The sequence below is a fragment of the Danio rerio genome, chromosome 15, assembly GCF_052040795.2.
Source record: "Danio rerio strain M-AB ecotype USA chromosome 15, GRCz13ab, whole genome shotgun sequence".
Taxonomy (NCBI): Eukaryota; Metazoa; Chordata; class Actinopteri; order Cypriniformes; family Danionidae; genus Danio; species Danio rerio.
This window is the reverse complement of record NC_141035.1, coordinates 16,552,660-16,580,547: the sequence shown is the minus strand read 5'-3', so window position 1 is coordinate 16,580,547 and position 27,888 is coordinate 16,552,660. Positions and strand designations below refer to the sequence as shown.

The 27,888-nt window shown below is 41.1% G+C and overlaps 2 protein-coding genes across 11 annotated transcripts in view; one reads left to right on the top strand and one right to left on the bottom strand.

Annotated features, from left to right (window-relative positions):
• si:ch211-116o3.5 overlaps positions 1 to 27,888 on the top strand; it is a 135,890-nt gene that overhangs the window by 7,467 nt on the left and 100,535 nt on the right. Inside the window, exon 1 of one of the 2 annotated variants that reach the window (XM_087282452.1) lies at positions 20,109 to 20,418. The exons of the other annotated variant lie outside the window; for it this stretch is intronic. The gene's annotated coding sequence lies outside the window, so the exon portion shown is untranslated. Of the gene's footprint in view, positions 1 to 20,108; positions 20,419 to 27,888 lie in introns of those variants that run through there. 2 annotated transcript variants of the gene reach the window in all.
• Positions 210 to 23,507, bottom strand: LOC101886645 (calcium-activated chloride channel regulator 1). 9 transcript variants are annotated; one of them, NM_001446842.1, is given in 15 exon segments: positions 210 to 742; positions 888 to 1,106; positions 1,192 to 1,356; positions 6,310 to 6,574; positions 6,643 to 6,858; positions 6,955 to 7,061; positions 8,185 to 8,365; positions 8,460 to 8,684; positions 15,661 to 15,894; positions 16,023 to 16,188; positions 16,280 to 16,388; positions 16,469 to 16,619; positions 16,704 to 16,841; positions 23,027 to 23,204; positions 23,293 to 23,377. In NM_001446842.1, coding segments are annotated over 10 exon segments (2,028 nt in total). In that variant the 5' UTR covers positions 16,050 to 16,188; positions 16,280 to 16,388; positions 16,469 to 16,619; positions 16,704 to 16,841; positions 23,027 to 23,204; positions 23,293 to 23,377; the 3' UTR covers positions 210 to 353.

Here is a 27,888-nt window from a genome sequence, read left to right as displayed (position 1 = left end):
CACATGCCGCTGTGGCGACCCCAGATTAATGGGACTTAGCCAAAAAGAAAATGAGTGGATAAATGACACTGAACCAACACTCATCAGTTATTGAATTGTGGCTGATGAATATGCATAAATCGTGACAATAACCCCCCCCCCCCCCACACACACACACACACCTTATGTTTACATATAGTAACTGCAAAAACCTACTCCAATACAAACAGTTTGATATATCAGTTTTATTTATTTGATATGCAGTTGTAATTAATGCCTTCTGTGGTACAGGTATGTTATTGTTTTACAAAATATTCTGAAGCATTATGGTCAAAATAGCATAAAGCATGAAGACTGATTTGATATAGATTGCATTAGATTACTGCAGATCTTCTTCGTCTCACTGCCCATGTGATTACACCAGCAATAAAGCATATGACCATAGTTACCACAAACAAAGAAAAGACAAAAACTTTCCAATTCAAGCCTGGGTTTGATATTTTCTGCAGTTTTGGACCTGAGAGAATCTTTGATGCTGAAGCAATGTTGGAGGTTTCAGATTTTGCGTTTTGTTCATCCTGAGACTGAACCGCAAAAAAGAGCGTGGTGCCATTTTGGATTGGTAAACTGAGAATGAATGTGTGCTGTTCAACTGATCCAAACACCTGTGGTGAGATGGCAGATGTGTTCATTGCATGAGCTTCGCTGAAGTTTCGTTGAAGTATTTTTAGGTCAAAGCTCCACCTGATGTCATAGGATTCAGCTTGAGGAAAAAAAGAGTGCAAATGCAAGACAATGAAAAATAGTTTTCATGATCAAACTTGACAATGAAGATGTGAAAGAAATTATAAACCTTGTTTTTTTTTTTTTTGTTTTTTTTAAACAGGCATGGTAATTGTATGCTTTACCTGTCCCTTGGTCAAGGTCTTCACCAGGAGCCGTCCAGCTGAGAAGCACAGAATCCTCTTGGATCTCAGCACTCAGATCTGTGACTTTGTTAGGAGGGAAATTTGGTGTAATTGAGCCCATTACCTCAAAACTCTCACCGGTGGCTGTTCTGGTGAAGCTTCCAACCTCCAGTAGTTCCTCAGAAACTAAAGGCTTTGGTTGGTTCAGCTCCAGTACACCTGAAAATAAAGGAACCACTTGAATTATTCTGCAGGATCGAGTTTGAGGAAATGTTTGTTTTATTTATTTAGTCTCAGGGTTTACCATCCACCACATATCCTGGTACGTATGGTGCACCACCTCTCTTTTGAAGAGCAAATCTGGCTTGTCCATCTTTATTTTTAACACTTATTTTCAAGCTGCTTCTTCCTTTTTTCATCCGTGTGAAAAATCTAGAATAGACTCCATCATCTTTAAAAGCATCAGCACCTGTAAAAAAAATAGATTCAAGTTAAAATAAAGTTCAAGTTGCTATCTTGCCCCCACTTCCTGTGAGCTGCTGTGCAGCTTACAATAACTCTATATGTCTAGAGAAAAGACACTGTGCTTGACAAATCACCTGTAGAAACACTCTTCTCTATATGGACCAGACGCTTTACTTAAACTCCATCTTAAAACAACTAGTGCAGACAAAACACAATTGCGTTGTTTCCTCACTCACGTGCCTCACGCCTGATTCCATCAGGACCAAAAAGCTGCCCATGAACACACCAAATACAATGTGGTAAAAAAATCTGAAAAACATCCAGAGTAACCAGAAGACCTAGAAGCAACCAAATAGAGAGAATGGGAATGTACTAGGAATGGGAAGGTACAATGAAGTGCAGATAAATCCAGGGAAATCCAGATAAATACGCAAAGTGCGAACTGAACAAAGTAAGAAAAGGGCTGGGTCTGCCTCTTCCGGGGGCAGCATTTGCAGGCTCACTACCTGGTCTTTAACGATGTGATAGGAACCTTGGTCACATATCCCGGGCGGGGTCTCAGGTAACGTGAGAGTAAGCCAGCCCTCATTACAGGCACAGAGTCACTGACTGAAAAATGCCTCCAGGTCCCCGACCCTCTTAATCGATTTCAACGCAACCAGCAGAGCTGACTTCAGGAACAGAAATCTTAAAGACACTGAGTCGAGGATCGAAGGGATCTGACACTGGCTCGTGAGAACGAGGTGCGAGATCCTAAGAGGGCATAAGAGGAGGGCGGGGTGGATTTATTCTCCTAGTGCCTCTGAGGAACTGGATTATGAGGTTATGCCTTACCACAGTGCTGCCAGCCACCGCGTCATGAGAGTGGAGATGACAGCCACGTAACCTTGAGTGTGGAGGGCGACAGCCTGCTCTCCAGCTTCTCTTGAAGGAAAGAAAGCGCAACGCTGATCTGTCAATTTTCGGGGGTCTTCTCAGTGAGAGACACACCATTCAGTGAATAGACTCCACTTCAGGGCATAGGCGCGCTCGAGGAGGGGGCTCTAGCCCGAGTGACGGTATTAACCATCGCAATCGGTAGGTTACCTAGGTCTTCCTTGCGTCTAGGGACCACACGTGGAGGTTCCAAAGATTGGGGCGAGGGTGCCAGATGGTGCCCTGTCCCTGAGAGAGTAGGTCCTCTCTCAAAGGGATCTGCCAGGGGAGGGCCGTCGCGAGGAGGGAGAGCTCTAACAACAAGGTCCTGTTCGGCCAGAGAGGCGCAACCAGCAAAACATGTTCCTCGTCTGCCCTGACCTTGCACAGTAACTGCGTGAGCAGGCTTACTGGGGGAAACGCATATTTGAGCATGCCCCGAGGCCAGCTGTGGACCAATCCATCCGTGCCGAGAGAGCCCTCGGTCAGGGAAAAAAACAACTGGCAATGAGCGTTCTCGGGGAAGCAAACAGATCGATCTGGGCTTCCCCGCATCGCGCTCATATCAGCTGAACAGACTCGGGGTGGAGTCTCCATTCTCCAGGACGTAAAGGCTGCCGTGAGAGCGCATCAGCTGCACGGTTGAGCTTGCCTGGAATGTGAATGGCGCGCAGCGATTTCAGCCGTGGATGACTCCAGAGGAGCAGACGCTGGGGAAGCTGAGACATGCGGCGAGAGCGAATACCCCCCATGCGGTTGATATACGCCACGGCCGCTGTGCTGTCCATCCTGACCAGCACATGCTGCTGCTCCAGCACCGGAAAAAAAACGGTGGAGAAGCAGGAATACTGCCAACAGCTCCAGGCGATTTATGCCAATGCAACTGGGTTCCTTTCCACAGGCCCGAAGCTGCATGCCCGCAGCACACAGCCCCCCAGCCTGTGCTGGAAGCATCTGTTGAAACAACAACATGACTGGACGCCTGTACTAGAGGCACTCCGGCCTGTAGGAACGAGGGGTCGTTCCAAGGGCTGAGGGTGCGGCGACACAGCGCAGTAACAGTGACTCGGTGTGTGCCTGCATGCCATGCACGTCTGGGGACTCCATCGTGAAGCCAATGCTGGATTGGTCTCATATGGAGTTATCCGAGCGGCGTGACAGCGGCTGCCACGCGGACAAAGATTTACCGCAATCGCTCGCTCTGCCTGACGAATCGCCACATACCCCCTGGCCGCTCCACCATCAAGAGTGGTGAGGGCGGAGGGACATGCAGCACGGGCAGAAAAAGGTGTCCTCCAAGACTGCGTGAGCCCACTCTGCACCTCCGGCAAGAAGGGGAGGAGGGGCTTCGAAGGCTTAGCTCTCTGGTCCTCTACGTAGCACCCATCTAGTCGGTCGGGCCACGGAGCTGGGGGATAAACCATCCCCAACCTCACGGCCGAAGCAGCCCGGGAAAGCACGGCTAACATGTCCGTTTCAGGATCTGTTTTGACAGCGCTCACCTCCCAGAGGTGGGAGAGCGGGCCTGGATTCTCAAAGGACAATGAAAGCCCACTCTCCGATGCTGCAGTGGACGTCTGGTCCCCGGTGTCTTCGAACATAAGGGCTACCATCTGGTTAGACAGATTGCTTCCTCCGCTCGAAGCTTGGATGGAGCGCTTGGAAGAGTGGGAGGTCCGCGGGCCCGGAGGCGACGGATTAACTCCCACTGGAACTCTCAGATCTGCCTGAGTGCCCGCTGCAGTGCAGGGGACAGCTGGGGTGGTTCGCACTTTTGCAAAGGCTAGCCGTGATCTTAACTGCGCAACAGTCATGGTATCGAAATGACGACATAAACTGCCCACGAGCACCGCATAACCCCAGCTCAACCAACTGCCGCTGCGTGTACACATTCTGGACCGGGAGAATGCTCTCATTCGCTCGAAATTGCTGGATATCAGCAGGAGGAACCCTCATCGACTCTCTCAGAAGGCTGTAACAGTCTCTGAAGCGAAAAGGATGGCGTTTCCTTGCTTTCCCTGTACTTATATGCCGAGCTAATTGCAATAAGGCACACGTGCACAAGCTTACGCTGCCAACTCATTTGGTATTTCATTGGCCCGTTATATACTCTTTCAGACAATTGGCTTTCTGAAACGAAATCCCCATTCGTGGATTAAATCCACTTATATCATTGAAGTTCCCCATCCGAAGGGGAACGAAGACATCTGAAATTAGAGGCATGTGTGAAAGTTAATAGGGCCAGACTTAAGTCTTTCTTAAATTTGATAAGAAGAATGAACTCCAGAGGACACGAGGGCACATGAGGTAAACCTTCTAATGTAACGGCAGTGTATTTTTATAATGTCATTCCCTGGCTACGTTTCTCTATCTTAACAATAAAATAAATACATGATTTAAAGTCTCTATTAATTTTTATATTACGAACTAAAACCTAACTTATACCAAAAATGACAATGCATTGTGTACATTGTGATCAAGCCAAAGCGTTTAAAGAACCTCTTTTCGTTTTAATTTAAAACATTCTTAAAACAAGGCTTAACTGTGTGCTTTTGGCAATAAGTGCTTAATGTTGGGCTATATGCATACAATAAAGATTATAAGAGAAAATGCATTGTAAAATACAAAATAGCATTTTGCTGAATATCAGTTTTAATAATCAGTAATGGCCATTATAAAAGTATAAAGTACTGTAAGTTATTACTATATAAAAAATAAAGGCAAGTTACCTGAAAAAAAATATGTTACCGGGGAACAAGTAGTCTAATAGTTTCAAAAAACAGAGGCGTAAGACAAACACAAGATGGATTATTTTGCTCGTTTAACAACTATAGAAAGATGAGGTCCGAAATGGACCATGGAGCAAGTGCGAGCAAAGCTCTCGATGACAGCTTGGAGCTCAGACGTCTAAATACATTGAAGCAACTGTCATATGTGTATATGAGACAAAGAGATTTTCAGAAATGCTAGGCATAGCACCAGTGTGAATGTAGATCTTTTTCATTCTAAAATATCTTTTTAAAACTAAAACGCATCAGTGTAAACTGGGCCTAAGCCAACTTCTACATGTGAGCTGTACTCGCATTGCAGGGAAATAGAAACAACACTTTAGTTTTTGCACAGACAACCCATGTCTCTGAACTATTCTTCCTCTTCTATCGGGTTTAATTGTGAAACTTGGTAGGTGCGTCTCTGAACACACTTAACTAAAAAGAGTCAATAAAGTCCCAGGCATAGTCATGAAGTTTAATATCATTCACAATAGAGCGCTCTGATTGGTTCAAACCAACTGTTTCTCATGAATTATTGCCCAAACATGCTGAAAAATCAACAACGTCAATGTGTACTGCCCAGTACTGCCGGCCAGTGGTTTCCTTAACTGGTTTGTTAAGCGGTAAGTCCCTTCTCCTCCTGTGCCCTCCTATGCCCAATGCAAGTTGATGCATGGCAGACAGGAACAATTCACCAGAACTTCCTGGATGGTTGCTGCCCTGACACATGCTGTGTGCCTGTGCCAGACCGATGGGTATCTCAACCACTCCAGTTACCTTCTGGACACTTTGTCAGGCTGACGGCACTGCTTTTTGTCTTCCCATAAGCTAGGGCATCTGTAAAGTGTGTCCCTCCTTCTCCTGAGTTTCAGCACCAGAAGAAGGAGGAAGGACGGATGTTTTACATGTTTGAACCAACATTTTTTAACAGACGAACACACAAACATGGCATCCAGGCCTGGTCTTCTCTCATCTTCCTTTGTCACTCCCAATTGTATCCTTCCAGAGCTCCTATGGTGGACTCAAAACTGGTGTGGCACCCAGGGGATGCTCACCAGTGCTCATGCCACCAGCCTCACCATTTTTTCCATGGCTCTTGGCCATGCTCCTACCTTGGTTAAACATTGTTATTTTTAAAAATAAGTGAAATTGATTTGAACTGGTAGGTATAACAAAAAGTGTAACAATTAATTAACCTCAAAGCTCACAATAGGTCTACATTTGAAGATTTTTGCTGTTGCTAAATGTCTATTTTATAGAGAATAAATTACCTGTTCCATTGTCCAGGAGTTGAAATGTTTGTGCAGACCCAAACTCAGACTCCACTGTAGCAAACACATGAGCATTTATGACTGGCTTGTAGTTCTGATTAACCTCAGCAAACACTATCATAGCTTTACTGCCATCGCTGAACTGTTGGTTCATTTGGGCTTTGACAATGATGGGAGGAACATTTGCATGCGCCGCAGAACTCGTTGCTGTTACAGTCAGAACCTGGTGTCTTGGACTTAAGATACTGTACTTCCAGTCCCCAGGCTACCAAAACACAACAGAATTATTTGATTTAGGAAAAAAATGGGTTTGGAAGTTAACAGTTGTCCTACCTGTGCAATTCCTGGAATTTTTAGAGTGACTGTTTTTGCTGATTCTTCATGATGCATTTGTGTTTGATTGAAGATTGAACCATTTGGGGACTGTATGGAAGCGTGAGGAAAACTGGCTTCATAGGTTATTGTAAAGCTGGTTTTGGAACCAACAGTCTGATCCACGGATACTGTCCCATTGAACCAGTCAGATGTTTTTTTCCCCACACTTTCTATCTAAAGGAGTACCACATACAAGGTTAAAAGACATGTATATATATTGGAATATTCATCATGGTATTTTCTTAATGTAATGACATGCATTTGTCACACCTGAACTGGATCTTTTGTTTGGTTCCCTGTTGGCATTGTTAGTGAAGAAAATCCATTCAGTAGCTGATTAGAGAGAACATTATCGCTGGCTGTGATAAATTTCCCCCCTAATACCAACACAGAACACATAAGAAATTGGTATCGGTGAGCTTTTGAAATGATTCCCTATCAGACATTATTAAAAGAATTTGTTAGTGAATCAAACTAGACTAATCCATGGTCATGTTTTCATCTGTAAGTTTAAGCAATCCCCACCCTATAACTTTTTGTTTCATTTTTAATTGTTAAGAGTCTATCTTTATGTCTTGGACACAATGACCAATCAGAGATGTTAAGGCCCGTGCATACTGAGAGGTTTTTTGCCCACGTTTTCCATTGACGTTTAACGCCTCGTGACAAAATAAAGGGCGTCAATGTGATCGTGCACACCAACACACAAAACGCCATGCGCAAAAGCATCATTAAAAAAACGCCTCATGCTCGTTTTTTTTTTTTTTAACGCACCGCATCTAAATCTTCTCTACCAATCAGATTGGCATTTTTGTTCACGTGCATGGAGCTGCTGAAGTTACAGTAAACAGCACTTGGAGGCGCACAACCGCAAAACTGTCAATGTGATTGAACATTGGAGAAGATACCCAGAGGTGATATAAACGTGGAGCTGCTTATTACTCTGGTGAACAATAATCATTTCTTCATCGCTAGAGCTGGAGCTGCTACTTGAACCGTCTATGCTTGTTCAAGTCACTAGTAACTTTTACAACAAGTGCGTGACCTTTCTCTCTTCCTCTTCTTCTGTGTTATAAGCGGGTGTGAGACGCTAAAAGTTGTGTAGCACCATCTAACGTCATGGAGTGATTTTGCATACTCTTCTGCTTGACGGCAGTGAAAATCACTTGGGTTTGAATATGGAAAAAGGTCTTGTAAAACGCTGACGAGAAACGCAAAAAAAAAAACAAAAAAACAAAAACAAAAAAGCGTCCCGGTGTGTAGGAGCCTTTAAAGTTAAAGTTTTTTGTTCAGTGCCAATTTCTGCTTGCAAATATCCTCTAATTATGACATTATAATTTGTAATATAAAAATAAATTATAAAAAAATATCTCACTTTCTAGGCTAAGACGTCCACAGTCACATCTGCTGTATGCAGCTTTAGGTTTTAGGGGTAACATCCACATATAAATACAGAATCACTCAGCAATACAAATGCTGAAGTACTATTCATTTACTCACCAGTTTTATCTGCCATTTCTCTCAGTGCTTTATCTGCTTTATCACCCAAAGCTATTGTGTGTATAATGGCACCACTGTTTATCGCAGCTGGAACACAATAACTAATGTTGTCTGTTGCTTCACCATCTGTCAAAAAAATGATTTCATCTCCTAATACACCTTGATCGTCCATTTTGAGTACCTTGAAGACAAGGAACACTGGCATTTAACAAACAATCAGACATTATAAACTTGCTAAATTACATGGAAGCTTGCTTGTTTAATTATTGTAGTACCTTTAAGCCTAGATTAAGGCCTTTACACATGTATGTCCAACCTTCTGTTTTTTTTGGCAACAAATTGACAAGATTTACTCGTGTGGACTCATTATCAATGGTAGTCAAGGTGCTGAGAAGAGAAGCATCAGTATTAAAGGTCACAATTCCGACACTGGATTGATCCTCAATGATGTTCCGAATGAAATAATCAGCAGCCTGCTGTAGTCGAACAAGACGAGAGCCCTAGAAAATTGATGCAAATTGAAAAGTCTTGGTAATTTTATGCATCGTGGCATTTCAAAATGATTAAACAGAGTACTGAACGTTTTAATAAGGGATAAATCTCTATTTTCCCCAGTGGGAGGGGAACTTTAAGGCTACTGTATGTGGAAAACTTCCACTATGAGGATTTTGCCAAATGAAATGCCAATGAATTGAAAGCACCAGCGCATGCAGCTGGCAGCAATCACAGAGCAGCCAAGGGATGCGAGGCAATTCCCTAGGTCAAGCATGCTGTTGTGGTCAGTCTTGCCTGTATGGTGCCTCTTCCTGGCATGGTCAGCCTTAGCTCCTGTCCAAAGATCCGACCCAGGTTTAATGCACTATGCACAGCAACCGACTATGCTCTGAGAACCACAAAGACGTCTGTAAGTGCCCTGGGAAGGACGATGGCCACACTAGTGGTCCAGGAACGCCACCTCTGGCTAAACCTGGCAGATATGCTTGACCTCGACAAAATTCGCTTTCTTAATGCACTCATGTCCCAGGCTGGCCTGCTCGGCGATACCGTGGGTGAGTTCACCCAGGAATTCGCCACGGTGAAAGAGCAGTCAAGTGCGATAGGGAAAGTAATCTACAGGTCGGCTCTCAAAACCGTTCTCCCCACTGACCCATCCACGTCGGCTGCTCCTCACTGACGGTGCTCGTCTGCAGCTCCAAATTCTGCTCCGCCGCCCTGTCGGTTCCAATGGCTAAGCAGCAGCATCGAGCACACCGCAGTTGATCACCGCCCCTAATCCTTACTCTAGCTTTTATTTCTCTGAGGACTAACAGTTCTCTTATTAAAGTATCACTTATTGCCTCTTCACGTTGAATAGCTAAACCTCATTTGTAATTGTTTTGGACAAAAGTATCTACTATATTACTAAATGTAAATGTACAATACTACAATTAAAATAGTTTGATCAGCATTAATGTAAATACAAGTTATTAATGAAAATTAAGTTCAGCTTAAAATTTAGTTTTTTTTGCTAAGTGTGCTAGAACCTTAGCTTGTTTGGGCCAAACACTGGCTAAACAAATGACACTGTAACAACAGCAGATGGCGCAACATTATGTCCTAATGAGATTCAAAAATTCAATCATTCAAACGAGGCGTTGGTCAGGTTAATCTTTTGGGCCGCTAATAATATCTTTTTGTGTCACCAAAACTACGTGGGCCCTTAGAATAGTCCTAACCACTGCCCTCTCCCCCCTCCCCCTGTCACCCCTGGACAGATCCAAGAGCATTGTTCTGGAAGATTCTAACGAAAAGTTACTGACATTTGGTTTGCATAAAACCAAGTAATCACTAAACATTTAAAAACATATAACACATGCTGGATAAATTGGCTGTTCATTCCACTGTGGCGACCGCGGATTAATAAAGGGACTTAGCCAAAAATAAATGAATGAATGAATGAATATGCAGTAGTGATGGCAAGTTCAGATCTTATTACTGACCTTTGAGTCTCGTTCAGCGAGACAAACAAATCTTTTATTAAGACATTTCATTCAAATTGTCAAAATATCATAACATTTTTACAAGTTGTTTCCAAACACATCTACACCTAACGCAAACGTTGACTACAAACAAATCAGAACTATGACGTTAATGCTATAAGAAGTAGAAAACAATTCACTTAATTTGTCTGTGATTAGCTCGGCTCCTCTCCAGTGACATTTCCTCAAATTAAATCATCACAAAGTTACTGTGCACAGCATCACTAAAACGTTGAGAATAATTTAAATACTCAGTTTTTAAAGCAGTTGCTGCTAATTACAAACTAACATTAAGTGAAGTTTATTGATAAACTAAATTAAGAGGAGCACGTGCTTATGATTGACAGCACCTGGTCCACATTAGATAACACTGATTTACCAATCAGACGACTTCTTAACCACTATAAATAACCAGAGTGTCTTAGTTCAGCCATCTTCATCTTGAAGACCGCTCTGCTCCGCGACACCATCAGCAGTTAACTTACAAGCTACAGCAGCAGCTGTAACAACAACTACTACTACTACTTCAAAAACAACTATGACTCCAACAATTTCAAAAACAACTTCAACAACAACATCAAAACCTTCCACTCCAAAGTGCCTCACACAACGCATCTGCTGTGTCTCCAATTGTCCAGCAAGATCACAGCAAAACTCCCAAGCTATTGCAATGAAACTGAACCCTCACCGTTCTCCTAGCAGTGCACCTGTGGTAATGTAAATAGCATGCATACTTTAAAGGGAAGCTGAGTAAAATAATTACACCAAATATTTAGACCAAACATTTATAAATCTCTTGAATAATGAGACTAGCGTGAACAGTATGATTTTAACAAAGATACTTACCTCTCAAGCTTCCTGCCTGTCTACAGATCTGTAACAATTAACAGCTTGTTTGCTGGAATGCGTTCAGCAGTGCAGCATTTCCAGTAATTTAACAATAGTGATTTGATCAAAAAACCATCCAATGAGCTCTAAAAAACTGGAGATGCTCCAGCCCTCTCTCTTGACTCTGTTGCAAAGTCTTTAAGAAAAAATTGGCCAGATAGCTTGTGATTTTAGTTAAGTTAAGATTCCAACAAAATGTTATTCATTTTCATATTCATATTCATTTCCAACCTATAACACTCCACATCCATTCCAAATACATTCACACTCTACACCAGGGGTGTCAAACTCAATTCCTGAAGGGCCGCAGCCCTGCACAGTTTAGTTCCAACCCTGCTCCAACACACTTACCTGTATGTTTCAAACAAGCCTGAAGGACTCAATTAGTTTGATTAGGTGTGCTTAATTAGGGTTGGAACTAAACTATGCAGGGCTGCGGCCCTTTTGGAACTGAGTTTGACACCTGTGCTCTACACAAAGGATACATTTCCACTCACACAGCCCACACCCCGATGCCATGTTCACACTAACTTTTTTTAGTTTTGAGATGTTCTGAACTAATTTTAAATTTCAGTCTCACAATCCACCCCACCATATCTGATCTAATCTTCTTATTAAGTAAAGCAAAACAGATCAATTTCGCAAAGCACATCCTCCTCCCCCCTTTACACAACACACACCCTTACCAAACCCTCTAAGCATTCTTACATAACAGGAGAGCAATACCGACTCGAGGAAGCCCAGCCGATCTTCTCCAGCCGACCTCCACCCACACGCATTTCTAGGAACAAGTATGACTCTGCTATTTCCCCCTATTCCCCCTCCTATTAACTAGGAGCTCCTCCACTACCCTCCCCCTTTTCTTCCCTACACTTTCCTTCCTAATTCAAACTATCCCATACTTCTATTCACTCTCATTCACCACAGACCCACTTAGGGGTTGCTCAGAGTTTCAATTGCTGCAGCAACAGCGCTCTAAACGAGCTCAGATACACTTACATTTCCAAATACCACTATTGTCACACTCCCCCACACTCATACAGCAGTAAATGCTTCTGCGGGACTGCACATTGCCTCCATTCTGACCCATAGCACCTCTGCAGCAGAGATGCTCCGCAGACCTACACTCACCCATAGCACCACCGCAACTGCAGTGACGCTCTAGCTGAGCCCTTATTCACATTCATATCTACATATCACTAATGACAGCATTTAACATCCCGCGGGAGCAACTTCTTTTCCCTCTGCACCACTGCGGCAGCAGTGACGCTCTGCCTGAGCTCACATACACACCTATTTAACACATCACTTCAGACACACTCCTCAGCACTGCAACAGCAGTTCAAACGCCTCAGCGGAAGCATATTTACCTGTTATTATTATCGACTTCCATTGCACCTCTGCAACTGTAGTGATGCTCCGCTAAGTTTAAATTCTCTTCTGCCCCACTTAATTCTATCGCACCTCTGCAGCAGCCTAAACCTCTCACACTCTGGACTGGTTCCACCTTTGCTTCTGTAAACCCTCTCTAGTACCATCATTATAACACTTTCCATTTAGCAGCCACCATACTTAATCCTACTGCAGGAGTCTTCACTGCCCCGTCCCCTTTCCCGATACTTGCAGGACACTGGCCCCACAGCTCACTCCCGCAGGAGTGCCACGCAGCCTACCCCCGCAGGAGTAATACCCCCGCCCGGCCAATAGCCAACTCTTTATTCCTTCAGCGTCGCGTGCTCCGTTTTCTTTTAGCGTTAAAGTCTTCCGCTCCCTTTTCTTCCTTCAGCATTGAGTGCTTCGCACCTTTAAGCGTTGAAGTCTTCTGCTCCTTTTCTTCCTTCAGCGTAGAGTGCTCCGCTTCCTCCTAGCGTCGAAGTCTTCCGCTCTTTCCTTTCTAGCGTTGAGTGCTTCACTTCCTTTAAGTGTTGAGTCTTCCGCCCCTCCTCCCTCCTTACTCCAGCACAGGAAGCTCCACTTTCTTTGCCGGGTTCCTCCACTTTCTTTTTCCTTCCAGCATTTATTCCTTCCCTACTTTCTGACTTAAGCAACATATTGGCCCTTAGACAGAGAGAAAAAAAAACTTTCTTCCTTTTAGCGTTGATGCTCCGCTTCCTTTAGCGTTGAAGTACTTCGATTTTTCTTTCTAGCGTCGATGCTCCGCTTTCTTTAGCGTTGAAGTACTCCGCTTTTTCTTCCTTCCTGCGTCAATGCTCCGCTTCCTTTAGCATTGTAGTACTCTGCTTTTTCTTCCTTCTAGCGTCGATGCTTTGCTTCCTTTTAGCGTTGTAGTATTCCGCTTCTCTTATTTCTAGCGTAATGCTCTGCTTCCTTAAAGCATAGAAGTACTCCGCTTCTCCCTCTCAGCAACAAGGACTCGCTTCCCTACAGCTATAAGTCCCTTCGCTTCACTGCTTCCCCCTTTTTTCTTTTTAACCTCCAAGTCTCTTCGCCACCTTTTCTTTCTTCTAGCAAAAGCCTTCAAAGCTTAATTTCATAGGCCCTCACTCACCAGCTCTGAATCCCGCAGGAGTTTTTCCTGAGCTCGACTCCTGCAGGAGTTTACAGCCCCTCCCCGCTGGAGTCTTCACTGCACCCCTAAACTGACTTCAGCGGGAGTTATCCCCGCTTAGCCTACCGCAGTAGCCTGTCCATAATCAATCATCAGCTAAGGGGTGGACCCTTGAAGTGAAGTTTATTGATAAACTAATTTTAGAGAGGAGCACGTGCTTATGATTGATAGCACCTGGTCCACATTAGCTAACACTGATTTAACAATCAGACGACTCCTTAACCACTATAAATAACCAGAGTGTCTTACTTCAGCCATCTTCGTCTTAAAGAATCCCCCCTTCCACCCCTACTCCCCCCATTTCCTTGTCAGGGCAGCACGGAGGCCTAGTGGTTAGCACCACGGCCGCACAGCAAGAATGACACCAGCTCGGACACTTCCTGGCCAGGGCGGCATTTTTGTGCAGAGTTTGCATGTTCTCCTCGTGTGTGCGTGGGTTTTCACCGGGCTCTCCGGTTTCCTTCCACAGACCAAAAACATGTAACATAAGTAAATTGACAAATCTAAATTGACAGCTTAGACACTTAATAACATTAACCTACTTCCAACATTATCAAGCAGGCCCGGGCTCGAGGATCTCACAAGTTCAGGGCTCTCTCCCGGGACATTCCAAACAAGCTCCATAATCAATCATCAGCTAAGGGCGAACTCTTGAAATACAGGCTTACAGAATTTCTGTATGCATGATAATATGAAGATTTATTACTCACTGATGTCGAAGCACTTCCAGGTCATCAGAGATGTAATGACAGGAATATGTGCTATCAAATGAGCTCTTGTGCAGCCTTTGTTGAAAACCAAGGTAGTATGGTCACCCAGTCTTCTTTAAAATGTTGTATAAGAATGTATTTGACAACAAGTTTTACCTGCAAAAGTGTGTGTGGAGTTTTCCACGGTCATTTGCAGTACTGTATTTAGATGCACAGTAACTGTTTTTATTTTATTCATTGAAAAAGCTACAGTAACATCCTGTTATTGCTATGTTCCTTCACCACAGTGATTGCACCTTAGCTGACAGCTGTACTTCAGCTAGAAAAGGTGCTTTATGATGCGTGGCTGGCATTCTTAAACACAATTGATTGTGATTGCTGCCAGCTGCGTGTGCTGGCACTGCCAATTCATTGGCATTTTGTTTGCCCATTTTTATTTCTCTTCAGATGATTAGCTTTCTGGTGAAAACCTCATAGTGGAAGTTTTCCACATAACATTTTGAAATGAGGGTTATATAGTAACCATTTTGTTTTTTTCACACTGAGCTTAATCCCAGGTTATTGATATTTTAAATACTGAGTAATTCCATGTAAAGGTGTGTTTCCATGGGCAGCTGTGGCCTAACGGTCAAAGAGTTGGAATAGTGCTCTCTTCCACCAATAATACCCACTACTGAGGTGACATAAGCCTCAGTTTCTTCCCTGCTTCCATAACAAAATGTTACATACTGCTGTATATGTTCACTCACTTCATGCACATGTGTGTGCAATAAAATGGAAGGATAAATGCAGAGTTCAAATTCTGAGTAAGGGTTATTGGGTAGATTATTTAACTTTTTACTGTTTATGAGCGAGAACAATGCTAAATTGGAGCATATGGTGTAAAATGTCTTAAATGCTAAATTAATTGTGTCCTAAGTTTAAAGAATATAAGCAATTGATAAAAAAAATAAAAATGACAAATTATAATAAATAATAAAAACAAATTTGTAAAAAAATTCCATGCTATTAATAGAAACAATAATTTTTAGTTTTTTAACTAATTAACACTGACCATTTTATTTACAACTTATAAAAAATATTTTATAAAATGTCATTTGAATTGAATTGGGTAATTTGTAATAATTAAAACAATAAAAACAGCAAAAAGAAAAAAAAAGAAATTCATCCTAAGATAATGATTAACATGGTAAAAACAGTGTGAAATGTAAATCAAGGTGTTTAGATAATCTAGTGTTAACAATTTTAAATGTGAAAAGCATATCTGTTTTCAAATGAATATAATGCTTGCATATATCATGCTTCGTGACGTATCAAGGACCAGACAAACAGCTCGTTGCATCCGTTGCACAACTTTAAAAGTTGGCGCTGGTGGAGTCGACGCCAATGGTTTTAGAAAACGAAGTTCATCTTTATCGACAGAATCCTCAAATATTACGGTCCAAGTCGCTTTGTTGCTGCATTTCGCATTTTGTAAGTTTGGGGCTTCATAATTGTGCTCGCTTTCACGACAAAATGTGATCACCTGAAATAGAAAAATTTTTAATCATTACCCTTATTTTATTTTCATTTAATTTATTATGCTGAACATAAGCACTGCAAATGATTAAAGAACATCTTGCATGTGTGAAAATTGTGAAAATTTGTATTTACAGAATCCAGGCTTGGCAAAGACATCATGGAGCTGTCTGTGCTTTGAAATTTGTTGGGGAAAAAACTGCACCGATCAGTCGGTAGTAAAGTTTGTGAATCATTGTGGCACAGTTGAAAAGGTTCAGTGCTAACATCTCGAAGCAGACCTTTAATGCTTTTGCTACACCTAAAGCAAAAAGCAGTCACAGTAATATTTTGTACAGAGACAAGAGATCTTTCGTAACATCCTTTTTTTTGTGTGTGTCAACATTCCTGACCTTGTGACTTCAATTTTGCCATTGGCAGAGCGGTAGAATGGAGTTTTTTCACTATATTCATCATATACGCCCCATCTCAGATGAGCCCATTCATGCACCAAGACCTTTCCTGCAAACAATTAATTTTCCTCACTAATAATAAAAGCATAATACAGGTTAAACAGTTGAAGGATGATGATACATGTTTACCTCTGGACCCATAAAGCTTGATGAGTTTGTCATCTCGGAGGAAGTTTGGTGTGAAATGAATATACTGACCCTCGGCTCCACATTCACCATACTGGTTAGTGTACGGTTCATCACCATATGCTGGATGAGGACTATCGATTCTTATTTTGGCCTGCAATTAACAGAATTATCTGATGTAAATAAAATGAATGAAAATTCAGATTTGACACATAAAGTAAAATGACTTAACATTGACCTTTTCAAATGTCTCTGTTCTTGCTCTGGAAAAATCCTTAGTACTCCAGTGAGGTGGCACTAGTATTGTAGCTTCTTTGAAATAAACCATTTTATCCAATGCTAGATACAGATGAAACGATCCTTCAGTAAACATGTTCTGTAAAAATCAAAATAAAAAGATATAATCTTTCTAAATAACAATTTACACATGTATAACTACAACTTGATAACTAGAACTACAGTAGCATTTTAATACAACTCTGCTAACTACCTGATATGCAGGCAATAATAATTTTAAATATTTATACTTGACTCATTTTTTGACCAGTTGAAACTGAAAAATAAAATGAAATATAATTAATAAATAATAATACATTTAAATTGATCACCAACATTAACTCAGGAGCACAATATATAATTTTATCTCTCAGTTCCTGCTCAATGTTTAGTTGTTATCTGTACTTGGTCTCTAGTGCACTAAAAGCAGAGAAGCCAGTCTCACAAAGATAGGGTGCTGCAAAAGGAAGAAGAATGCTGATGGCCGTTTGCCTTAAGAGTAGATACTGCCTCTCTACACTCAGCCAGAATTCACTCAGCGGCTGTCATGTGAATCTCACACTCAACATGGAGTCAGACATCAATAGCCGCGTTTCCACTATCGCGCCTAAAGCGAGCAAGCCAGGGCGAGCCAAGGCCAGTCGCGTTTCCACTGTCACTTCCGGGGCCTAATCAGGGCTTTCTTGGGGCCAGTGGCTGGCCTTTTTCGGTCCGCCGAATACCTTGGGCCAAAGAGGGCCAGCTGGGGCTTCGGGGCGGAGTGAAAGGAGAGGCGGGCACAGTTTTCTGATCGCACATGAATACATGCCCCAAGCAAATATATAAATAAATAAATAAATACGGGAAAGAAAACATCTAGCCTTATGGGGTCTTTTTGCGAATGATCACCTTTATGTTTCCCTTTTAAATGTAAGGGTGTTGCATAAAATAATAAAGTAGTTTTAATTTATAGTGATATTGCTGTGTCCTCCTTGATGTTTCAATAACGCATAATAATCTTTACACCATATTAAAGACACAGCAGACAGTAAAGGTTTTCGAGAGTTGTTGTCTGTATGTGTGTGTGAGACCGAGAAAAAGAGCGCTCTCTTTACAGCTGTGTTAATGCTGCACGGCTTTTTAAAAAATTTTTATTTTGGAGATAATAATATACAATATTAATACAACAGAAAGACATAAAACTTAACAAATTACGTTCCCACTTTCGTAGCCTTTAAACAATATAGTGTCATATCTTGATAAAATAGCCTAAGGTGTATTGAAATATAATTTAAAGAATTACAAATATTGGACATAATAAAATCACATTAAATAAATAAACCAATATAAAATAAACAAAAGCCAGCTAGAACAATGTAGGTAGCCTATATACAATACATAAATCAAACCGTTCGTTTTAAAGCCATATAACTTTCATTTTACTAAGGCTAATCTAAAAAAAAGATTTTAGATATTTTCTAAAAACAATAAACACCAGAGAAGGTTTGAAATATTATTTATAAAGTATTTGGATACGATGATATTAATCAAATCGTGCAAACAGAGCATTTTTTGGGTAAGAGAAAGCAGAATCTAGCCTTCTTTTTTTTCCTGTCACCCAATCCTGCGCAGCGCCACTTTAAACGCATCGGGGAAAACTGCAAATACAAAATGTGTTCTATATCCGCAAACAAGTGTTTATGTTTTTATATGATGTGGTCTAATTTATGAATCAAACTTTAAGAGTAGAGCTTTAGTGAATAGCTGCTGAGCGCAACAAATATGTCTATTTTTTTTTAGGCTACTTGCTCTTATGTGCTGAAACACTTAACAAGACATCTATCAAAACAAGGATGTTATAAAATACATGTCATACCGAGTTATAACGGAGAATTTCTCTGGCTTTATATTATAGATATGTGCGCTCACTGTGCTGGGTCCCTCCGTTAGTGGCGAGAGCACTCGATGCACAATGCCAACAGTTGGTCGGTGAGTAAACAAATGTAATGAATGAAAATACACAGGTCTGTGCGTATAGACATACAATGTACTGCTGTACATTAATAGGTCATTTGTTTGTTTCGGTTGTCTTCATTTTAATGGTTTCATTTCGTGATAATTCCATGGCGTGTTTTATCTGCCTGATTCCCGTTGAAGTGGGCGGGTTTTGTGATGTTTGATTCGGGGGACGTTCTGGGGGGCGGTGTTTGCGTGACGCGCTGCGAGCTACTGGCCCGACAGTGGAAACGCGACATGATTTTGGCCTCACTGCTCAACCTCCCGAGCGATTGGCCCGGCCTGGCCAAATAAAAGCCCTGGCTCGCACTGGCCCGATAGTGGAAATGTGGCTAATATCAATGAACTTGTTCTCCTCTGCAGAGCTGAAACCAGTTGGAGATGGTACATTGAAATGTTCTCTCACCCAGTCAAATTGGGAACTGTTTTAAGGGAAGTACTTTTTAAAGAATCCTATAAGTGATGAAATATGCTCCTTAATACATGGAATCACTGAGGTGGCATCATAATAGTGTTAACAAAATTCATGCAGGTTCTCAAATAAATCAGTATTTTCTTCATCTTGTTGGTGACATACCTGTCAACCCTCCTGTTTTTCCTGGGATTCTCCTGTATTTTACAGTTCTATCCCACTATGATCCCGTAAAGGTATTTTCCCGTATTTCAGTCTTTCTCTGAAGAGTGGCAAATAAACATTTAAGAGTTGAGCCTCCCTATACGCAACCCATAACGCCTAACAGCAAGGCTTGCTCTTAAATGTGAGTCTGTTCTTTCGCTTTGTTTAGGCATGATTCCTTTTCATTACAAGTGTCGTCTCCCGTTCATATGCAATCCTCAAAAAAGTCATATAGAGGTGCATGACTGTCAGCTGACGCACTCCATAGTTATAAACAGACGCTGTTTCCCAAACGGATTCTGTACTCATGATTTAAAGCGGAGCAAAAGTCTGGGTTTTGGGTGCATGTTTGAAGAGACATATAAACATAATTAATAATAATAATATCTAAACATGTTGATCTTGGTGAGTTTTTTTTTTTTTTCAAACACAAGTAATTTCGTCCTAAATGGGCATAAACAATTAGGAAAGCAGTCGAATGCTTTCATTTCAATGTTAGATGTGTGCATTTTTAAAGCGACACCTGTTAATGTAATCAAACGAAAAAAAAAAATCTAACTAAATCATTCATTTGTTGCTCTTTTATCAGAATGTGTAAGTTATACAGTGAAGACACGGCTAATGAGATTTAATTCTATTTCATTATAATATCTATTCATATTAATACGCTGAACTGTTTGCTAATTTAGGCGACGCAGTGGCACAGTAGGTAGTGCTGTTACCTCACAGCCAGAAGGTCGCTGGTTCGAACCTCGACTCAGTTGGCGTTTCTGTGTGGAGTTTGCATGTTCTCCTTGCGTTCTCTTGGGTTTTCTCCGGGTACTCCGGTTTCCCCCACAGTCCAAAGACATGCGGTACAGGTGAATTAGGTAGGCTAAATTGTTCATAGTGTATGAATGTGTGTGTGGATGTTACCCAGAGATGGGTTGCGGCTGGAAGGGCATCCACTTCGTAAAAATGTGCTGAATAAGTTGGAGGTTCATTCCGCTGTGGCGACCCCAGATTTATAAAAGGACTAAGCCGACAAGAAAATGAATGAATGTTTGCTAATTTATTTGCTGCTGATGTATCCTATTTATTTATTTCTTTTGTAAGTAATAATAACAAAACATTTTACTGACGATTTCACTGTTTATTTACAATGAAACTCCAAATGAACATATTTAGTAATCTGGGGATTATTTAAAGGGGGTCGGGGGAATTTTTTATTATGGAGGGCATATCCCTTATTTTCTCATACCAATGTTGACAGGTATGGTCTGTGACCTGAGGGAGGTGTTTATTTTCCCCTTAAAGTTATAGATTTAGTTCATTAAGTTCATTTAGCTTTCCAAACATGTCGCTCCATCACTAGATGGCCAGTTCTTATCACTAAATTATTCTGTGAGGTCATGCTTGTGCTCTTGCTCCAGTTTTACTATTTAGGAAGGACTGTTCTATATAAAGTGTGCTTTAAAACCAACTTCAATTTAAAAACAGCAATTGAAATAAAGATGAAAAATGGGGAAGACTCATTTATCATTAACAAAACAAAACAAAAAAAGAAAAATAATCGGCGTGGTGGTGCAGCACTGTTACCTCACAGGTTGCTGGTTCGAGCCTTGGCTGGGTCAGTTGGTATTAGGGTTGCCACCCATCCCTTAAAATACAGAATCGTCCCATATTTGAGAATTTAATTGCGTATCCCGTTTTGAATCAACATGGGACAGATTCTGTCCCGTATTTTTTATCATTAGTTTTATCATTCGATTTTTATCATTTTTATCATGTAGCTTTTCATGCACACACATTTCATTAAGATGCCTCATTTCCTACTTTTGATTGGGTAATACTTGATGTCATCATTAGTTTGATTGGTCTTTGTCCAGTGAGGAGGGCAGTTTTTTTAAGCAGAGTCTGTCGAGTCTTGACAGAGAGTAATGGCATCAGAGTTTAAACGCAAGAGACTGCAAAAGTACCGCAATGAGTGGAAGGAATCAGATACCTTATTGGAGAGCGTTTTCTGGCTCAAGCGGTGCTGTCATGCGACAACATACCTCCGGAGAGCAGCATTCCCGCAATGACAGAGCTCACAAAAATCAAAGTAGTCAGGCAGTTCTTCTCTACCCCAAGTCTCTCCAGAAGCAAACATGGTAATGACCCAGTCTGTGAAAATCTAGCTGGAGTCATGTTTTTTTTCTTTTTTTGTATTTTACTATTTTCTACATTTTCCCAGAGATGGGTTGTGGCTGGAAGGGCATCCGCTGTGAATAAATTAATGTTTTCTACATAAAAATAAAGAACTGTCTGAAAATAATAATTATAATAATAATATATGTATTTAATATTAACTGAGTAAAACCATGTCAACAACTGAAATCACAGTGAAATGAATGACTACAATCAAAGTTTATCTCAACATTAGCTTTGGCCTGGTTTTCACACACTGGGTCACATTTCAATGTAATATTATGATTTGTTTGTTAAAGTTAATTCAGGCACAAAGGCATTAATTTATCACATGAAACATTACATTTAATGCAATAATAAACAACATAATGCCCATGTAAAGAAAATAAACTAGTACATTGCAACTTTCCATATTTTTAAATTAGAAATGTGCTATTTGAAAACTTTACTTGCGAATGTTTGTAGCTAGTTTATTTAGGCCTATGTGCTGTTTTCATGTTTGAATAGTTGTCACTGCAAATAATGACAAAATTTTTTGCCAAAATCTGTTAACACTTCCACCCTTTAAAATTAGGTTCATTAGTATTCTCTTCTCTCCTCTAGGTTACAGCAGCTTACAGAGTTAACTCAGGTGTACCACACTATTTAACATAACATCAGCTACATCAGTGCTGCAGAGTTATAAAAGAAAGAGACTGACTGCATCTGTTTCACAGATTTCAATAAAAGACAATTTAACTTATTTTGATGTCCAAGTGTTCATACTTTCCTGAAACCATATTTTAAGTTGCGATTTACCACCACCGACATGCTATTGGGGCGGTGATTGGGGATGTGGCCCCTGCTGCAGTATGCATCCTTTTTTTTGTATTAAAAGTGGTAACCTTAGTTGGCATTTCTGTGTCGAGTTTGCGTGTTCTGCCTGTGTTCGCGTGGGTTTTCTTCTGGTACTCCAGTTCCCCCCCCCCAATCCAAAGACATGCGGTATAAGTAAATTGGGTTAGCTAAATTGTCCAAAGTGTATGTGAATGTTTGTGAATAAGAGTGTATGGGTGTTTCCCAGTCATTTGTTGCAGCTGGAAGGGCATCCATTGCATAAAACATATGCTGGATAAGTAAGCGGTTCATTTCATTCTGCTTTGGCGACCCCTGATTAATAAGGGACTAAGCCGAAAAACAAAATGAATGAAATATAATATATATATATATATATATATTTTTTTTTATCTTTTTCTTTTTTTTTTCACAGTATTTTATTTTATGAAATTTTAAGTTAATCTAATAATTTTCAACCGTTAAGGCAATAGAAGCACATAACTGTTTAGAAAGAGATAGAGAAAGAAAGAAAGAAAAAAAGAAAGAAAGAAAGAAAGTAATCTAAACTAGGACAACCTTAAAACACAATGAAATGCACAGTGCAAATCCCAAATACAGGAAAAAAACCTATATAAATCAAACAAATATTCATTTAGACCTATTCTTTTATTATTTTAGATCATATTTACCTTGATTTTATCAATAAGCATGTAGTCCTCTGGAACGTCCGAACTGATTGCAATGACAATGTCACTGTAACCATTTCCATCTAGTTTGATTCCAGTAGACGTGTAAGACAGCAGCATTCATAATAAAACAAACACTGTTCTTGAGTCCATGACTGCTAAATCTCCTAACTCCCAAACCCTGTTTTAAACAAAGTCACAAATGATGTTGAGTGGTTGTCGAAGTAAAAAATAAAATAAATAAAAAAAGCATATTTTATATTTAATACCTAATTTTTTGCAATGTCCCCAAGCAGTGCTGGGCTCTAGGAGGATGATCGTGCAATCAAAATGCTATATCACACACTCTTGTTTAATAAAGGAAGTCCATATTATTTATATATTGGAAGCAATGCAACAATGTCTCTTTGCCCAATCAGATTACTCATTACATTGCTATATATGGAAAAATCAAATCACCCAAAGCCTTACCATACATGGCAATGGGACATGTTGTTTAATCTGGCACAATTTGTGTTTGCCAAAACTACAATAGGGTGTGGCTGCAGACTTGCTCTCTCAGGCCGAATTAACACCGCATGTTCAAGTGACCCAATTTTGTTTTTTTCACTCATGTGGAAGCACTAAGCAGGTACTGTAGATTGCGAGTGAGAACCGTTAGTGAGAAATGTTAAATTAGAGAGAAAGACAGAATCTGGAATGTAAACAATGTAAAGCAATTGCATACATCATGTGTACAAACTATTTTGGTCAAATTGTGCAGAAAACACATGGTCATGGACATGGCTTTAAAATGCTTACTTGTCAAAAAATGAAAGATTTATATAGGATGCCCCATTGCTTTGCTGTTACTTATACTATTTAACACAATAACTTTCCTGTTTCAATTCAATAATTTCATTAATTTCATTCAAGTGAAACTTCTATAACGTTTACATTCATTCCACACAGACTGATGTTTCATAAGTATCTATTTCTTTTAATTTTGATGAATTAGATGTCAATTAATAAAAACTCCAAATTCAGTATCTCAGAAAATTAGAATACTACTTAAAACTAATAAAAAGAAAGGATTTTTTAAAATCTTGGCCAACTGAAAAGTATACTTAGTTGGCCACCCTTTTGCCTCAAGCCATTACTTTGTAACCACTAAAAAGGGTGGGGGCAGGTGGTTGATGTTGGATTTGCGACCGCTAGGTGAAGGTCATTATTAAACTAATTTCGAGAGAAGCGTGCTCATGATTGACCCAGCTAGCCCACATTAGCTAATCAGGATGCTCCAATCAAAGGATACCAAGTCACTCTATATATATATATATATATATATATATATATATATATATATATATATATATATATATATATATATATATCTTCATTTACTTTCTACAACTATCTTCCTCTAGAGGATTGCCCTGTATCTGACAGCTTGACTGCTACCACAATACTCAGCAACCAAACTTCTTTAAAATCAACTGTTCATCTACCCATCATCAAACAGCGACTCCAACTCTAATCTGCTGTACCTTTATCTTCATCCTCACAATTCATTAACCATCAATTCCAACTACACTATCAAAAGAAATGGACAACAACAAAACCACCTTCAACACCCAGGCTGATAATCCTTTAAACTGTCCCAGTCTCCCTGATTCTCCAACAGCAGCCCCACAACGCTCAGCTCCACTAAGCTCCCAACTCAAGCTCAAAGCTGCCGGGAGAGGCAAACGCATCACCCATTCTTCCACCCACAGACTCCCACTCCACAGATCACCAACTCCTTCAACCTAAAGACATAACAATTCAACTACCTCATCTAATGTTTCTGCCATATTCTCCGTCCATCGGTTGAAAAGAATCACCAGCATTGACCTCTGAAAACTCCTCTCCAACCTTGAAATCCACACTGTCAGATCCCTAAATAAACTGGAACTCATTAAACTGTAGCAAAGCAACATCGAACTCTCATCATTCCTTAAGCCCTCCAGCTACACCAGCTACCCAAAGAACTAGCTCCTATTTTACTCCATGCCCTCAAATTCTTAAGCCGCTAAAAGAAAAAAAAACTAAACAAAAACACACTTCAAGCCACGCCCCCGCAAGATCACAGCCCCAAGAAATCCAGCCGCATCATTCGACGTCACCCAACCCCATGCTTCACTCAGGACAATCCTTCTACTAACCCATTCACTGTACCTCTCTCCACCCCATTTTCCTGGCCTCCAGTCCCCCCATAGCTCCACTAACTGTCTGCATTTCCCTTCTACTTTCAACTCTAACTCACCCTTCTACTTTCACTTCTCTCAGCCCTCCAAACAATCAAAACAGTCTTTCATTTCTCAAACCTTTGCCCTGGGCCCTGTGCATTCTAATCTGCCTTTTACTTCTCAAACTCCGCCTAATAACCACTTTTCTTTTTCTCTCCCCACAGCTCATTCCAGCAACAACCCAGCTCAGCATCCTGCACTCCCGTCACAAGTTTCTTCAGCTTGCCCCCCATTTACCCTGTCCACCACCACACCCCTGTCTCCACCACATAATGTGCTCGTCATGGAACCTCCGCCCATCTTTAATGCCACACGCAACTAAATTCTGTCAGAAATTCTGATCACTGGCTCCAGAAACCGACCCCAACCCAATGCCTGCCCCTCTCTTTTCAGAAATGATATTGCCCTAAGCCACCCCCTTTATAACCTCCACCAAACCTCCTCATCTCCTATCCTCCAAGCCGTAGCCCCCAGAACCCTTCAGTCATACATCACAGCATGGAACACACTCAAACACTTTTACAACATTCATCATTTATTTTTCCACAAATTTTTCCTACTCTCCATCTCCATTTTATTTCCCACCTACACACTGCCAAACATATCCAAGCTAGCTCTATTAAAAGCTACCTCAGAGGAATTCAATTTTTTCACAAATTAATCTATGGGTCCCCATACGATGCCATTTGCAATTCACAAACTTCTCTCCTTATCAAAAGCATTCAAAAAACTCACCCACCACCCCAGATTCTAGACAAACCATCACACTTTTTCTCATGCATTTGCACCTTATGCAAAGGTTGCATCTCTGACAAGCACACAGTCAAGATGCCATGTTTATGTTAGCCTTTTTTGGCTTCCTCAGATTCTCTAAACCCACAGTAACGTCAAATTTTAACCCTTCACTCCACCCCACCATATCATATCTAACTTTGCAGGATAAGGAACCCCTTTCTTTTCTCATCAAACAAAGTAAGTCAGATCAAATCCACAAAGAACATTTAATTTACATCTTCAACATCCCCACCCTCACCAACCCCTTTCAAACCCTCCTAGCATATCTACTCTTAAGAAGATCACAAGAAATAAACTCCCTAGCCCCCCCTTTTTTACTGACAATGCTAATCGTCCAGTATCGCCTTTCTGTTTCCAGAAACTGTCAAAGCCATCTATTTGTTTATCTCTAGCAACCCCCTCTACGGCTCAGACTCCCGTAAGAGTCAATCTGAGCTTCAGCTCATGCGAGAGCCTCACCTATCGCCCTCACCTTTATATTCCCCCTGCCAGCGGTGAGTGCTTCCGCAGTTTCCTCCCCCTTCTTTTCCTTCTAGCTCTCTACTCTTTGTCTTTCTCTCTCATTTTACCACCTTTACCACTCCCCTTTTCTTTCTCCTTGCCAGCATTGTGTGTTTCCGCTGCATTAGTATCTTTTTTTTTGCAAAGTTTCTGTATTCTGTCAAGTAATTGTATAGAATATTTGTGTTATTTACATTATCAAATCAAAATCAACTCACTTTTATTGTCACATCATCAGCAGCACGTGTGCTATGATGAGTGAAAAGCTTAGGTGCTGGCTCCAGACAGTACAAAATTAGATTAACTAAATTTAGATTAGTGCAAAATACAACAGCATACTCCCAAAAAAACAGGACAATGTAAGAATGACAGTGATATGTACAATGCATTGGTGTACACATAGTTGTAGGCAATATTGTTTTAAGTATGGATTGGTTAGTGCAGTGCATGCTACATATTGATGGTGTGCAGAGAGGGGTATGGAAGAGTCTGTGTGAGGTGTGTAAAGTGTTCTACAGCCTGATAGTCTGAGGGAAGAAACTTTCCTTCAGTCGGCTAGTGCGTGACCGGAAGCTGCGGAACCGTTTGCCTGAGGGTAGCAGAGAGAAAAGTCTATGGCTTGGGTGGCTGGATTCGCTGATAATTCTCTTGGCTTTCCTCATGCACCACCTGGGGTCAATGTCCTGGAGGGACTACTACGCATCCAGCAGTTCGAACAATTCTGTGTAGGTCTTTGCGATTGCTGCTGGTGCTATTTCCATACCAGGTGGTGATACAGCCAGACAGGATGCTCTCCACAGTGCAGGTGTAGAACGAGCGGAGGATGTGGGGGCTCATTCCAACCCTCCTGAGATGCCTGAGGAAGAAGAGGCACTGTTGTGCCTTCCTCAGCACTGCGTCTGTGTAAGCAGTCCATGTCAAATCCTCAGCGATGTGTACTCCAAGAAAATTAAAAGTGCTGACTCTCTCTACTGGTGTCCTGTTGATGGTGTCATGATTATCTGTGATAAGGCCCACCACCGTTGTGTCATCAGCAAATTTAACGATGACATTGGAGCTGTATTAGGCTGTACAGTCATGTGTGTACAGGGAGTACAGGAGTAGGCTGAGAACACAGCCCTGTGGAGCATCAGTGTTGAGGATCAGTGTGGATGATTTAATTTTGTTCATTCTGACCACCTAGCTTCTGCTTGACAGGAAGTCCAGGATCCAGTTGCACTGAGAGCTGTGTAGACCGAGAGCCTGGAGATTCACCACCAGCTTGGCAGGCACTATGGTGTTAAATGCTGAGCTGTAGTCCAC

Coding starts and splice junctions, on each gene's coding strand:
- LOC101886645 (XM_087282323.1), bottom strand. Junction 6,859..6,954: donor AAACAAAAGATCCAGTTCAG/GTGTGACAAATG, acceptor GTACTCCTTTAG/ATAGAAAGTGTGGGGAAAAA. Junction 6,575..6,642: donor AAATTCCAGGAATTGCACAG/GTAGGACAACTG, acceptor GTGTTTTGGTAG/CCTGGGGACTGGAAGTACAG.